Source organism: Olea europaea, chromosome 10, assembly GCF_002742605.1.
Source record: "Olea europaea var. sylvestris chromosome 10, O_europaea_v1, whole genome shotgun sequence".
NCBI classification, from domain to species: Eukaryota; Viridiplantae; Streptophyta; class Magnoliopsida; order Lamiales; family Oleaceae; genus Olea; species Olea europaea.
This window is the reverse complement of record NC_036246.1, coordinates 5,401,908-5,417,695: the sequence shown is the minus strand read 5'-3', so window position 1 is coordinate 5,417,695 and position 15,788 is coordinate 5,401,908. Positions and strand designations below refer to the sequence as shown.

General features: G+C 35.5%; 2 protein-coding genes across 2 annotated transcripts; one reads left to right on the top strand and one right to left on the bottom strand.

Annotated features, from left to right (window-relative positions):
* The first annotated feature begins 9,774 nt into the window (after positions 1-9,774).
* LOC111400983 (probable calcium-binding protein CML41) lies at positions 9,775-10,794 on the top strand. Its single transcript, XM_023028488.1, has one exon. The coding sequence runs from the start codon at positions 9,933-9,935 to the stop codon at positions 10,500-10,502; it is 570 nt and encodes a 189-aa protein (XP_022884256.1). The 5' UTR covers positions 9,775-9,932; the 3' UTR covers positions 10,503-10,794.
* A 1,364-nt stretch (positions 10,795-12,158) lies between these two features.
* LOC111400981 (UPF0603 protein At1g54780, chloroplastic) lies at positions 12,159-14,208 on the bottom strand. The gene is made up of 3 exons (XM_023028487.1): positions 13,708-14,208; positions 13,170-13,362; positions 12,159-12,548 (listed from the first exon to the last, which is right to left on the bottom strand). Exons 1-3 carry the CDS (start codon positions 14,125-14,127, stop codon positions 12,301-12,303), a joined length of 861 nt encoding a protein of 286 aa, XP_022884255.1. The 5' UTR covers positions 14,128-14,208; the 3' UTR covers positions 12,159-12,300.
* Positions 14,209-15,788: the final 1,580 nt, after the last annotated feature.

Below are 15,788 nucleotides of genomic sequence, written 5' to 3'. Positions count from 1 at the left end.
GAGGCGATTCTCAATTGGTAATTCACCAATTGATTGGTGATTTTAAATGCCAAAGTGATTCCATTATAAGTCAGTATGAAATTGCCCAAGAGTTGTTGGAAGAATTCGACCAAATAGAGTTTCAATGTATTAATAGGATATATAATGACGTAGCAAACGAATTGGCCCAGATGACCTCAGGGTACTCAAAGGTTTTAAATTGGAAGTCTAATTATGAGTATGGAACAATATTGCCCGTGGTCCAAAGAAGGGCGAGAACGATTAAAATTCATTGCATACAAGATGGAGATGCAATAGATTGGAAGGCAAAGATTAAAAGATTTCTTAAAGAACCTAATATAGGAAATAGTAAAAAAATGAAGTTGCGTTTGCTAAATTATACACTGATAGATGAAGAGTTGTTTAAGAAACACTCTGATGGTATATTGCTAAAATGTGTAAGTTTGCAAGAAGTCAAGATGATCATGGCTAAAGTGCACAAAGGGATATGTGGAGCTCATCAAGGTGGCCAAAGATGGGAGAATCGTTCGTTCAGTATGCAAAGAGTTGTCTAGTATACCAAAAGCATGGTCCAATACAAAGGGCGCCAGCATGAGAGATGGCACCTATTATCAAACCTTGACCGTTTAAGGGTTGGGCAATAGACTGATAGGGAAGATTTTTCCCCCATCGTCCAAGCAACATACCTTTGTTATAGTTACAACTGATTATTTCACTAAGTGGATAGAAGCGATACCTTTAAAGGAGATCACCCAAAAGAATGTCATAAAATTTATCCGTGATCATATTATTTATAGATTTGAAATTCCACAAATTTTGATGGTAGATCATGGTACATTTTTAAATGGGGATCAAATGAATAAATTCTTGAGCGAGTTTGGAGTTAAATTAGTGAACTACACACCATATTACGCTCAATCCAATGGACAAGCAGAATCTTCTAATAAGATTCTAAAAAATATCATAAGGAAAATGATAGATGAAAATATCAGAAATTGGCACGAATGTCTTAACAAGGCCTTATGGGCTTATAGGACGTCGCCTCAGTCAAGTACCAAAATTACTCATTTCCAACTTACTTATGGACAGAAGGCTGTTTTGCCTATGGAAATTAACGTGCTATCAATCAGAGTGTGTTTGCAACATAAGTTAAGTGGTGATGAGTATACCGAATCACTAGTTCAAAACTTATTGGAGTTGGACGAATTAAATTTGGACGTCCTAGATAGATTGCAAGTTCAAAAATGAAAGATGGCTAAGTTTTATAATAAAAAAGTTATAGTCAAGTTGTTCAGCCTGGGAGAATTGGTTTGGAAAACAATACTCCCTTTGGATAGCAAAGATCCAAAGTATGGCAAGTGGTCACCCAATTGGGAATGACCATATAAAATAAATAGTGTGTTGCCTAATGGAGCCTATCATTTGGAAGATTTAGATGGCACCAAGCACATGAGGTTCATTAATGGCAAATATTTGAAAAAATATGTTCCTTCCTTATGGGAAAGTGAACAAATAAAAGCGTAATCAAATCGCGTTGAACGATTGTAAATAAAAAAGGGCCAGAGCGAAATACGCTCAAATAAATTCCTTTATTATCAAACGTTCATTACAAAGTTGCAAAATACAAAATACTAAATGCTCTATAAGTTACAATTGAGAGCAAACTAATCTCTAGGTTGATCGCCAAGTAAGAGGGTGAACTGGCCTTGATTGCTATCCTGATCACACTGCTGCAAAGGCAAGCAGAGAGGCAGAAAAGCACTCTCAGCAAGCAAAAGGGAAGAAGAAGCACCCTCACATCGCCTTCCTAAATGCATCGCTGCAATAACGGGTAAGGAAACTGAGAAGCACTCTCAGCAAGTAAGGTGGCTTGCAGGCATCCTCAAAAATTGTCTTCCATCATCGAACTTCTTGTAAGGAACATGGAGACGATGGGAAGAACTTCGCTGGCCAAAGAATATTTCCTATATCTCCCATACCAAAGGTTACATCAAAAAAGATGGCAAAATAGGATGATCAAATGATCCATTTCCATGGAAGACGAATGTTTTGATCAATTGTCAAAATGCCAAACAATGGCAGCAAATTGGTTTTGAAGAAGAGAATGGAAATGAAAATGACAAGTGTGGAATATAAGTGCATTTATTGGGGCGTGACGGTGAAGAGACAAAATATGAACAGCCACATTCGTGCCTAATAACTGGAATCAAATGGCCCGAAATCTTGGGAAAAAAGATAGAAATACCAAGCGAAAATGTGCGTGAATCTTCGCATAAAGCAGTTAAATGCTTGGGGGTTGACGATTAAAGACAACGTCAATAAATACACAAGAAGACAAATTAATCGTTCATTAATGATAATGGCTGTTGGTACGTTCAGAATTACCTATAGATATCAGTGCGAGGTTACAATGGGAAAGTTAATACAAAGTTACAAAAAGAAAAGTTAAGGCATTATATGTCTTAATTACAATTCGCCCCAGACCGAACAAATTCTTTCCCTAAGTCTCCCCCAATCCTCGCTCTGCCGAGAAGAAGTGATATCCAATTCAGCTACAAAATCATCATCAACTTCCAGCTTCTTGTACTACTCGACCAAAGACTTGGTTCGCTCAATTCCTTGGGAGGCATTACGCTTTTTAACAGCCATTCTCGCCTTGCAGTCGTCCATCCTTGCTTGAAACTCCTTCATCTGTGCAGCCAAACTGGTCATCAAAGAGTCTTCAATCATAACTTCGGAAGAGATTTCTTTCAATTCGTCCTCAGCTTTGTTGATCTCCAGAAACAAAGACTCTCTTTCAGATACAGCACGAAGATATTGAGTACTCTTGGCCTTGAGATCAACATTTTTGGCCAGCAAGGAGAGAATCTCGGAATGGACAACTTTCAACGTCGTTTTAAAATCAGCAGAAAGATTGAGCGACGGAAATGTCAGTGCTTGCGCCAACTTCGCACTCAAATGCTCAAGCTTATCCTTATGTTTGGCAGCACCAACCTGACCGATGTCCATATCCATAAAGGACACATACTCAAATATCGACTGTTTGAGGAACTTCATATCTTCCTCTGAAGAAGCAGAAGGATGACCGGTTGAAGCAGGGCGAGACGTTTTGACTTGCCCCCAGGAAGTGAACAAGTTCTGGATGAAACGCACAATCTTATCAGCATCCTGCAAAGAAAATTGCTATCATTGACGATTTTCACTACAATAAACAAAGTGGAAGTAAAAGTGAAGCAAATATTACCTCATCAACAATCTTGGGAGGCGGCATATCCCCAGCCAAATCTACCACATGTGGCTCCACCACTTATGAGGACTTCTCCTTGTCTGGGCGAGAAGACTTTGCCACAACGGGAAAACCCATGGGAGCATCTGTAGAACTCAAAAAGCAACAAATCAAAAACCAATAGCACAAGTAAAGTTAAAACATCAAAAAATTTATTATCTTTTGGTTCGACGTTTGGGGGGTTGACTCCCTGGGAAGAAGGTGACTCATCCATTGGTTGTGATGAGGATTCCAGGACTCAAGGTTTCTCTTTAAGCGTAGTCCCTTCATCAGCTGGTTTGGATGAAGCAGTCTCAGCAGAGGATGATGGAGCAGGAGCTGCCAAAGCCTTCAAAGGAGAGGCTGAACTTTTCTAAGAAATCCAAATAAACAATCAGCACATAGAAAAGTTTCAAATATAGAAAGGTATGCTTGTGAGTAAACTAATTTAATTACCTTTCTCCTGACAATGAGAGGAGTATCATCATCATCCTTCTCCAAAATGGGAGATGCTGAGTCTGATCGTTTGCGGCTTGGGGCACTTTTAGCTGCAGTGGGCTTGGAAGGAAGAGAAGTAGATGGACGAACAGACTGTTTAGCACGAGCAGGGGAGGAAGGACTCCTAATATACACAGGGTGACCAAAACAGGAGAAGTGGAAGAAATGTTTGGCTGATCCAGTGAATGGAAAGCACGATTGGCATCAATTGCAAACAATCTGCGCTTCATTGATGGCCAGAGTCGTTCAAAAAGGGGATGGATGGCACGGCTAGGATTGAAGGGGGCTAATGAAAAGTTAATCGTAAAAAGAATATTGCGAGCATCTATAGCTTTTGCCTCTGCCTTATTAATGGTGTGGAAACGATCTATCAAATTTCTTGAATAACAAGGGGGAACAGGCCATGTTTGGCCAAAACTAAGTTGACGAGCAAAAATTTGGGGAGCATATATTTCAACCCTAGCTTTTGCATTAGTTCCAGTCAAAATATCATGGAATAACTCCCTCCCGGTTAAAAACTGGACCCAAACGAGCAGAGAGGTGCTCGCACTGTCCAGCGTGGATGGGGTTGCACATAATCTAGAGTTAAAGGGGGAAGAAAAGGAAAGAAAGAAGGAATCGAATTCAAAGTATAAAAGAATGAAAAGATGTCCCTTCTGGACATATTTACAGGGCTCAGTGGGTCAATAGCTAGCCCATAGCAGCTAGCAGAATGAAGGGACAAGGATAGAGCACCAAGTGATGGAAAATAGGCTCTCAACCACATTTGAGTGAACCAAAGAGGCCCACTGCCAGTGGGAGATGCACCATTCTTCAATTGGAATTGAAGAGAAGTCATGTCTCTATAGAGGGCAGCCAAAAAGAAAGAATACAAATTTAGAGGCCTACCACGTGCCAATTCGTGCGCTATGGGTAAATAGCTCATAGAAGGCTTCATACTTGGCACACATAGAATATATTTACAAAACCAAATCTGAAGAAAGGCTACACGCTCAGCATGGGAAGGCTCAGCGCTCGAGTGATTATAACAGCTTTGCAGGCTTGAATAGGACTCAGTGAGTTTTTTGTCAAATTTTGGGGCGACGCCAGAAATTAAAATACCAGGAAAAATGGTATCGCCCAAAGTTGGCAAATTTACTAGGGCCCCAACATCCCATAAGGTAATGGACATGGGACCAAGAGGGAAAACAAAAGTATTATACTCAGAGGACCAAAAACTTAAAGAAATAGGAAAAAGTGTTGGATCAAAAATTGAGGGTTGAGGAGAGATTTCTAACAAATCAGAAATTCTAACACTATCAAAATTTGCCTTGGTAGGACCATGGCCCACAAGGCGAGCATGCCATCTACGAAAAATAACATCAAATTTAAGCCAAATGTGAACACCTCTTTCGCGAAGCGGCCTCAGCGGCAAAGAGTTCAGAAACGGAGGGCCTTGAGTACAAGGGAACAGCTGGCCCACCGCCACTTGTTCGACGGCCTCGTCATTGTTGAATGAAGGACCTAGATAGAACTTATCGAGTTCGGCATTGGCTGGTGCAAGGAAGTTCGAAGTTATGTATGCCCGAGTGAGGATTTTTTGAAAATCTTCGAAACTGAAACAGTCACCAGATTAGGTTTGTGAAGAAGCCATAGGGAACGAAATAAAGTTTTGTTGAAGTTTGCTTGAAAAACGTAGCAGAGAAGCAAGAAGATGAACAGTAATATTGCGAGAAAGAAGCGCGGAATAATGATACGTGAGTTAATGGTACAACGAAATGACGTGTCTTTGGAGTTTATAAGGGTTTGTAGCGTCGCACTTTTTCAGGCTATGGAATGAAATAATGATTGAAATTTTTGGGAATTTCAAATGTTACTAGGAAACACAAAGTAAATATGGCAAAAATTAATAATTGGTATTAATTCTGCCATATTGAGGGGGTAATTGTTGACACGCTAAAAGTGCAGCCCAAATCGAATAGCCCAAAGAATGAAACCCAACTGGGCAATTCAAGATAAAGGCCCAAATAGGGTTATTAATGAATGCAGTGGAAGTCTACGAACACGGTAACACTATCGCTCAAACTTGCTAGACGCCCAAGATTTGAGCGAATGAAGTGCATTGCAGTAGCTCAGAGTTATGACCCTGTTCTCGTCCAAACCTTCGAATCGCCCAGGATCTTAGCAAACATAAGATGTTATGATTATCCAAAAGTGCAATTATCGAAACAGTTATTGAGTAATCTTATCACGTTCCACGATTCAAGGAGTTCGGTTAAAGACGGTTGAACGACAAAGAGTAGTGGCAGCAGTTAGAGACGGCAGTTCTACGATACGTTGGCCACCATGAAGAAAGTGGGCAGTTATAAAGCAATTAAGTAGTTTCTAAGCGGTTGATCACGAAGAGATCATCAAGGGAATATAAAAGGAAGAAAAGACATAGAGCAAAGGATCCCGAATTAAATACTCTCAAACAGAGAATATGTAATTTCAATTTCTTAGTATATATTTAAACATTTCTTTTCAGTACTCGTGTGCTTGCGCCCCTTGGAGGCATTCTATTTAAATTCCAATTGTAAAGTTATCGCCAATAAAACACCCCTTTTTGAGACTTTATCTCAAGAGGTTTGTTCCTTACACAATCATCTGATCCCTTTTTAATTGTTAGCGACTACCCGCGCAAAGCACCTTTTTATTTATACAATTCAAAATAAGACCCATTAAAACACACGAAAATAAATATTACAAATAATAGGCAAAGATAATTGAAACCAGGACGAAACAACAAAATCATCAAATTATTAAATCAAATCGAATTGCTTTTTTGAAATCTTTGATTTGGATCCACATGGATCCATCAATGTTTTGATTTTGAACCAAGTCAAATAATTAGTTTGGTTTAGATTTCAATATTTGCAAACCGATTCAATCTGTGAGTCGTTTAAAAAAAATTGAAAATAAATTAATTTAGATTTTATCCAATCTAATTAAGGCCCTGTTTGTGGCCCTTTAATTTCAAAACTTGTAGTATTGAATAGTGATTGATGTTTAAATGTGTTGTTAAAAAAGAAGGAATTTTTTTTTATTTATGTGTAATATTATTTTAATGAACGATGTATGATTAAAAATGAGTACTGTAGAAAAAATAATGTAATAGAATATGAGAGAATGATTGACAAACAAATGCTAAAATTGAACACATCCCAACTAAAAAGTTACATTTATAGTAAACATAATTCAATTAAACTCGATATCTAAATAGATAATTATTTATCCAAATTAATTAATTAAATTATGCCCAGCAATCGTCACAATTGTAAATGCAAAACCCTCAAATTGAGTGAAGTGTTGAACAATCATTATTGAATTATATTCATCGATCTTCCATTAAATTGAGTAGGTAATTAAATATAGATTTTACTTCAAATTCACACATTTCTTTTTCTTCTACTAATAATTTTCTCAAATTTTGGCTATCTTATCAAGTCAGTTTATGCAATTTTTCTTATATTTGTTAATTATTTGCTATATTTCAATTTATTATTTTTTTTTTTGGGGTTCTAATTTGTGTAGGTTACCTTGAATTTTTAATTAACAATATTTTTTTGTTTTATTTTTGCATTCAATTTTCTAGTCAAATCAATTAATTAATTATTTACATTTTAACTTAGTTTCTAGATTTCACTGTTAATTGTTTGAATAATTTGGTGGATTACTTAAATGGTCATTTTAAAGATTTGACTAATGAGCTTTTGGACATAATACTTTGGTAAAAATTAAATACAAATAAATACATAACTGTCTTCCAAAATGCTAAAAATATTTTAACTATTTAAATATGCACAATTATTTTTTAATTATGCATTTTCTATTAGTGATCGGATTCTTGATTCCTTTTATGAGTTCGTTGAGTGCATATTGAGGCGACGATTTTCCATAAAAATTGGATGTATAGTAATGAGGAGCCTATGGTGATTCATCAATATTTGGATAAGATAGATAATTTGATGATTCACAAGAAGTTATAGAATTATATCGTATATGATCTTTCGATTCATATTCTTTTATTTTGATATCATTTAACTATAATTAATGAATTCATGTATTATACTTTTATTTTTATGGGGATAATAAATCATGATTTACAATTGCAGATGTTGCACTAATTAGTATCGACTAAGATGTTATAATATTTTTATCACATTGTTACATTATAATGATCAGAATTATAGAACTTTATTTATGTTTTAATATGAAATTTTAGACTAATACTTATGATTTAACTTATTTGATGTATGCAAATTTTTTTGTTGTTAAACCGAATTAAACCAGAAAAAGTAATTTGGATTGGTTTGATTTAGTGCTTGTTTGGTACAGACTTAAGTCAATTAAAATTAATTTTTTGACCGTTATTTCACTATTTCAGCCGTCATTTTTAAATTATTCTTTGTTTTTAAATTATTCTCTCACATGTAGGATCCAATTTATCTCTAATGGTCAAAAAATCAATTGTCAAATTTCCTACCTAACAAGCACTTAAAAATTGGAGTTTGGTTTGATTTGGAAAAATTTCAAACCACTTGATTTGATTTGAAATTTTTTCATAAATTGTCTAAACTAAATCATATTCATCCCTAACTGAAACGTTATGATTATTCATACTTTGCGCGTTGTATACCATATTTAATGCGTTTCGAATCAGGCAAATGCTCAATGATCTTTGACCGTCCAAAGCCACTAATAAAATTGGTATAAACCTAATTTTGTTAGGTAACTTTTTGGTTTTTGCATGTGGACTCAATTGCAAGTTTGCAACCCATATCTTGCACTGTTTAGCTCCCATTTTTTGAAAATAAAAATGGGCGGATTAGCATTTTTTTTTAAAAAAAATGGGTGGTTGAAAAAGAAGGAAAATATTTCGATTTATGTGTAACATTATTTTATGAAAGATTGTGTGATTGAAAATAAGAGAGAAATTGAATAAAAATTAATGAGGGCCAATCGGGGTATTTATATGCTTGCACACATTTACAAAGTACCAATGTGTCTGACTCAATTAAACAATTTAAACATCTTAAAAGTATATTATGAGATTTAATTTACACTTGAAAAAATTTCTTCATTTCTTCCAAACAAAATACTCGATAATCCTACATTGCCATACCTCCCGGATCCACTTTTTCTCGAACCCTTACCACTTTGTAGAGGTGTAAAATAGGTTTGAATTGTGCCATAAGTCACCACACTAGAGTGGCGAGCCCGGCTAACTCGTTCAGGCTTTTAACATCTGTTTGGTTCGCTAAAATTGAAATTTTTATTCGATAAAAGTAGATGAAATTTGTGATTCGAAAATTGATAAAAATATGAATCCTATAAAATATATATAATTAAAAATGAGTTGAATGAGCAAGTTTGGTAATTATTTTTTGTAAGAATGAGAATGAAAAATATAGCCGTTACGGAGCCCACATAAAAGATAAAAAGTCAAATATAATGACTTGATGTGATGAATAACAGTCGTATTTTTCATTTTTATGGCCAAAGAATGAGAATCAAATGGAACCTAAATTTTAAAAAATTAGAGCCCGATAGTGACTTAGGCCCCGTTTGGTAGGGATTTTTTGCCCCAAAAAATTGATTTTTTGACCGTTATTTTACTATTCAAGTCGTAATTTTTGACATCTTCTCTCACATGTGGACCCCACTTTTTTCCTAACGGTCAAAAAATTAATTCTCAAAATCCCCACCAAACGGGCCCTTAATAAGACATTTTGCCCATGTTGGTACGAATTAAAATTTTTTAACTAATCGAAATTAAAATCAATAATTAATTTTAATAAAATATTTTATGAATTTCAAAACTTTTTAATCATATCTTTCATTCACTTTTATTTCAATTCCCATAATGGGTTTGCGGAGTGCCTACGCGAGACTAGAGAAAGGTCAGCATTAAGTCAATTATTTGGGGCCCCAAGAAATTTCCATGCAGTTTCCTGCATTCGAAAGTTTAACCTATTAATTAAAGATCTACCTAGCAATTTCATGGCAATTCCATTGCCCCAACTTTCCAAGACTGACTATACCTGCGCTACAATTTCCTCTATCCTTTTTCCTGCAAATCTTTTTACACAATACTCGACCCTGACCCCTATATATCAAGGGTCAGAAACTCATCTTTACGTCACAAAAAATGGAACCCATTAAAATTTGCAAATCTTTTCGTAGTTTTTCTCCGAAGAAGCTTACATTGAGCTTACTAAAGCCCAAATCAAAATCATTAAACTCTCCCGGGACTCGGAAATCACCAATTATGACACCACGAAGAAACTCGAGTTGTATCAACTCCAGGGAGGAGGAGTTCAAGGAAGTTTTTCGTCGTTTTGACGGTGATAATGATGGGAAAATTTCTGCATGTGAACTAAGATCCTATTTTGGATCTGTGGGAGAGTATATGTCACACGAGGATGCTGAAATAGTGATCAACAATCTTGATACAGATAAGGATAATTTTCTGGATTTTCAAGATTTTATGAAACTAATGCAGAAAGAAAGTGAAGAGGAGGATTTGAGAAGGGCCTTCGAAATATTTGAATTGGAGAAAGGGTCGGGTCGGATCACGCCCAGAAGTTTGCAGAGGGTTTTGAGTCGATTAGGGGACTCAAAATCATATGATGAGTGTGTAGCCATGATTCAAGTTTATGATATGGATGGTAATGGCGAACTTGATTATCATGAATTTCAGCAAATGATGATGGCTTGAATTTTGATTGAGGTTTTCTTAATTATATTTTTAAGAAAATAATGGGAAAAAAGTTTGATTTTTCGTTAACTAATTGTATAGGTGGAATAAAGCATGCAAAATCGTCTGCAGTGAATAATAAGTATTGCAATTTGTGGACATAAGTTTGAGGTTTTTAATTTTTTATAAGTTTCATCTGTACTTTGTAAGTTCTAAGCGAAAACTTATTTGTTTGTGTATGATTGATACCCTGGTTTGAATAAAACTGTACAGAAATAAGAAAGAAATATATGCTATATAATTTATTGCTTAACCAATTTAATTTGTTCAATTAACCGTATCACATAGAAAATAAATAATAAAACACTCGTTACGCCTCTCCCAACGAGGCTTCAGATCATGAGTCACATGGCAGATGTCAAGCCCTACACTCTACATCACCCGATATGTTACTACAATGAGACCCCAAACCTCGGAGGAGAAGGAGAAGGAGAAGGAGAACTGATCAAAATCACATAAACTCCGAAGTGCCGAAGTGATTCCATTCAATTCAAGTGAACCGAAGAAGTGACGAGGGTGCAAAGTCACGGCGCTTCATCCCAACATGCCAAGAGATCTTTTATACAAAAATTTATCCAAAATAAAATCCTTATGACTGATCGATGGGACACCCATTCAGACGTCAAAGTGTCAAGTCGAATTTACTTTGTCAAGAAGCATTAAATGCTTGCTTACCTCTGAAGTGAGATTGACCTCTAGGAAGGAATACTTCGATAGGCAAATGACGACACATGCTTCACATTTAACTGCCCTTCCTTCACCTCTTCCGATACCTATACCCATGTCTTCTTCCCCATTTCATTGTGATATCCAAATTTCGATAGTTCCCACTATCGGAATTACCCGTTTTCGTTTATCACTTTGCTGACTTGATTGTCAGAGTATTAGCGACCTCACCCAACATCGAAAAAAGCTACAAGTGGCTAATGGTGAGTTAAAAGTGAGCAGAGAGGAGCCTATGTGAAGCTATTTTCTACTGGCCACATGTCAGGTCCATTTTCCAAGTCAACAACACTAATTAAGGTCCTTAATTCAAGGATAACTATGTATCCACCCGGTACATCATGGTCAATACTATAAGGCGAATACATCTTTTGTCATCCAGCATGGAAATACTTCTCAAGTGCAAACAACACTTTTCAAGGTTTATCAACCTGTCAAGAACTCCAGGCTCAGAACAGTAATCCCACCAGAAACTTTGAAGCTGGTATGAGAATTACTGTTCTGTTAAGATGTGCTTGTCCAACAAAGAACCAGAGAGCTGGACGAGCCACTTGGTGCAAGTCGAGCCAAACAACAAAAACCTCGTGCGAGCCGCTCGTCAGCTAGAATGAGTTGGTTAACGGCTTCGAGAGTGAAAATACAATTTTTCAATATAAAAATGCTTTCAATTACCTATCAACAAGGTTTCAAAAAATACATAAATAGGGATATCTTAGTTCATGGTACTTTTATTTTATCATGTTCCTACAATTCTTATTCGATTTAGGTTCCTGGATTATGACTTCTGATGTCCACTGAAAATTCTCAATGATAAGAGCTATCAAAGGCTACTGACAGGAAAGAAAGCTAAAAGGATCTTGCATGAAACGAAAAAATGAGGAGGAAAAAAAGAAAGAAGTTATAATTGATGTTATATTTTACTGATTTAAGGTTATAAAAATCAAGTATTCAATATGAACATATGGTGATCATTTTACACATTCACTCAACTCGAAGTGAAATAAAAAATTCTGGATAAGAAAAAGATGTAATAATCTCATTTCTTTGAGACATAAGCATAGTATTGTGCCATAGGAACAACAAAAGCAATCACTAACAAACCTCCAACTACAAGTGTGAACTGACCTCGTTTCTCTTCTGTCTCCTCCCTGGTTTTGAAGTTAGATTCTCTTTTGTTGTCCTTAAATTGGGGGCCACCAGGATCAGGAAGCCCGTCAATGGCAGCCACAAGCCGGTTGGCAGCACTAAATAGTGCTTCATTGTACTTTTCTTCCGTGGCTAGGACTACAAAAGACAATCAGCAATGTCATTGAGGATAGACTCCTAAAATGCTAATGATTATGTAGTATTTCAACATCATTTGCTTAAATGAGTGAGCCGATATCATCCACCTAGGAAACTTTCATCCACAAGGATCCATGAGTATGGAGATGCGCTCAAAATTAAACAATTCTTGAATGCATGACACAAAATATGGAAAAAGCAACTTAACAGTCCAATGTAAGCTACAAAAGGTAAAGTTTGATCTCTGCCTTTGATGATATTCAACTATTTCTCATACTTAAAATATCTGTTTATGCTCCGTTAAAAACAATATTCAGTGTTAATGTAACCTCCCCAAATTTGTTGAACTTCATCATTTATCTACAAAAAGAGGAGAAAACTCTCTGAGCACTTTTACAGTAGTTGAAGAATTTACAAAGCTGCCTTTTGACATCCTTCTTGAAATCCTCCTAATACAGCTAATTTCATCCAGCTACAATAAGGATTCGGGGAATTTTCAATTTTCATCAAGCGTAAACATGTCTACGAGAAGTGTGCACATATATACTCAACTATCTACTCCAATCGATAACGTTTAACACATTCATCACAATTTGGATAGAAGTGAAAAAGACGTGATACCTGGAAGATTTTCCGATACAGTAGCATCAAGAATGTTATCGCCAACAGCCTTGACGAAATCAGGGCCACCTGTAACTGCACCTTCCTTTTGGCTGGTAACAAGAACAACTATGCCCTTGTTGGTGCCTTCTTCTAGAGTAGGATACCAACGTTCCAGAACTTGGTCAGCATACTCAAATGCATCGGCTTTGCTCTTTGGTAAAGGACATGAACAAGTCAGTGTTGAAAACTACATTTCAAGAACAATCGTGCCCCCTTTCTAACAATTTATGCTTTTAGATACACAGGCCGCCTCCAATTATGCAAAATTATCATAATCTACCAAAATAAAGTCTAGACTGCAAGTGAGAGCTCGTTGAAGATTAAATTTAAATAGATATATGTGTTTCCTCCATAGACATTCTTAAATCTAAGGACTAAAACCAATGAGCTATAACTTTATTACAGTACACACATTTACAGAACCTAATTCATTTCAACAGGGGATTTTAATCCTGACAACAATAAAACGTGCAGCAAAACAAATAGAAATGCTTACAGTGAGCTTGCGGACAGTGACAAAGTTAATGTGGTAGCCTTTTCTTGACTCCAAATCCGACAACAATCTCTTCAAATCAGACTTTGTTACGCGACTGAGCACACCTGCATCATCAACGACGTATGTCTCCTTTGGTGGACCATCATTTAAAACATCAAATTCAGACGCCACTGCAGATTCATTAGGCAGTATTGGGCAAAAGTTTAGGGCCAAAGAAATGGCAAGGGCAGCTAATCCCTGATGCACTCGAGAAAACCAACTTGTGGGTGCAGTAAAAGATTGTTTAACAGATTGTTGTTTTTTGAGGGTGCAGCAAATTGGATTGAGCCAAGAACTTGATTTGGGTTGGAGAGAGTGAGAGGAAAAAGGAGGAGCCTTGAAAAGTGGACAGAAAGAGTGAGGAGAGAGAATGGTTTCCATTGAAGAGAGTCGGAGATAAGCAAAAATGGGAGAAGATTTTTGATTGGATTTAGATGAGGATAACGCATAGTGGTCTAGTGGAAATATTTTCAATATGCAGGGACAATATTTTTAGAGTTCAATGTTCCATTATAGGCGGCAGCTATTTTCATCTACAATTTTTATATATCTATATCACTCTAAGGGTGTGTTTAATTGACATGGAAAATATTACCTAGAAAAGAAAATATTTTCCATCTTTTGTGAAAAATAAAAATCACCTCTACCCAAGAAAAATATTTTCCTTAAAAACAAGGAAAATTAGGCATATTTTCAAAAGTTGGAAAATGTTTTCCATGGAAAAAAATAGCAATCAAACACTCAAAGTGAAAATTTGGATGGAAAACTGATATTTTCCATGGAAAATAAATGTAATCAAACACACCCTAAGTTCTTGTTTGGCACCCATTAATTTCATTTTCTTTACATTTCATTTTTTTCTCTTATTTTCAATCAAACAATCTTCCATAAAATATATTTCATGTAAATCGAGAACCTTTCCTTCTTTTTCAATAACTCATTTTTCAAAAAAAAAAAAAAATACTATTCTACCTATTTTCATTTACCCAAATGGGGACAAACGGAATTTATCCAATTAAAATTTTAAATTTTATAAAAAGTAGTATATTCATCCACATTTATTACAATATTAACCTCAATGAATTTATTCATTTTAACACTATATATTTGCATTAGTTTTATATATTCATCACACTTTTTTATCCCTATTATAATTAAAAAATTACTAAATTTGTCCGCAATATTTCAACCTTATTTTAATCACTTGAAGATCCCCATTAAAAAGTAATATATTCATTTCTTTAATTTTTTTTTATTTCTTCCCTGCCTCCTTTTGCAATCAAGAAAATTTAGATTGAAAACCCAGTTTCCATAATCGAGTACGTCTCGTATCAAAATTCAAATTCAAAAAATTAATGGTTAATGGTACTCAATTGGAAAAGAAATACTACTTTTTGTTTTCTTCATCTTCAAGAATCAGGTCCTATAATCAATTTTTCTTTGTGATATCTTCCAATCAAAGTTGTCAAATTTTGTGCGTGCTGCTAAGTCTATTTCTGTCCTTGAAATAATAGAAACACTTAGTCCCCGTTTGAACCACATTATTGTGAAAATGAAAATGAAAAATATAGTCGTTATGAGGCCCACACAAGAAATAAAAAGTCAAATGTGGTGGCTTGATGTGATGGATAACGGTCATATTTTTCATTTTAATGAAAAATAATGGGTATCAAATGGGTCTTAATTTTCCTTCTTCTCCGGATCAAAAGAGGGCTTTCAAGATTCTATTTATTTCAACAGTGCTATTGAAAATTTGCTTAATGTACGGAAAGATTGAAGTAATATTCAAAATTGAACAAATTTACATGCATTAGAAACTTTCTTACACCAGAATGCGAGATAATAAACCAAATAATCACTGAACTTTGTAAAAGATTTTCACATGATTACTTAATTTTAAAAAATCACTCCATTCATCATTTATAATTTGCAATTAGTAATCACGTTTATCATTGACCTCACAGTCAGTCAAAAATTTGATAGAATACTGACATGCCGTATACATGACACTATGTCTCAACCAATTTGGCATCCACATATGC

Bases quoted from the DNA above. Each gene is read 5' to 3' on its own strand.
- LOC111400981 (XM_023028487.1), bottom strand. From the start codon at position 14,127: ATGGAAACCATTCTCTCTCCTCACTCTTTCTGTCCACTTTTCAAGGCT. The intron at 13,363-13,707 runs GTAAGCATTTCT...CCTTTACCAAAG, and splicing joins TCACTGTCCGCAAGCTCACT to AGCAAAGCCGATGCATTTGA. The intron at 12,549-13,169 runs GTATCACGTCTT...TGTCTTTTGTAG, and splicing joins TGTATCGGAAAATCTTCCAG to TCCTAGCCACGGAAGAAAAG.
- LOC111400983 (XM_023028488.1), top strand. From the start codon at position 9,933: ATGGAACCCATTAAAATTTGCAAATCTTTTCGTAGTTTTTCTCCGAAG.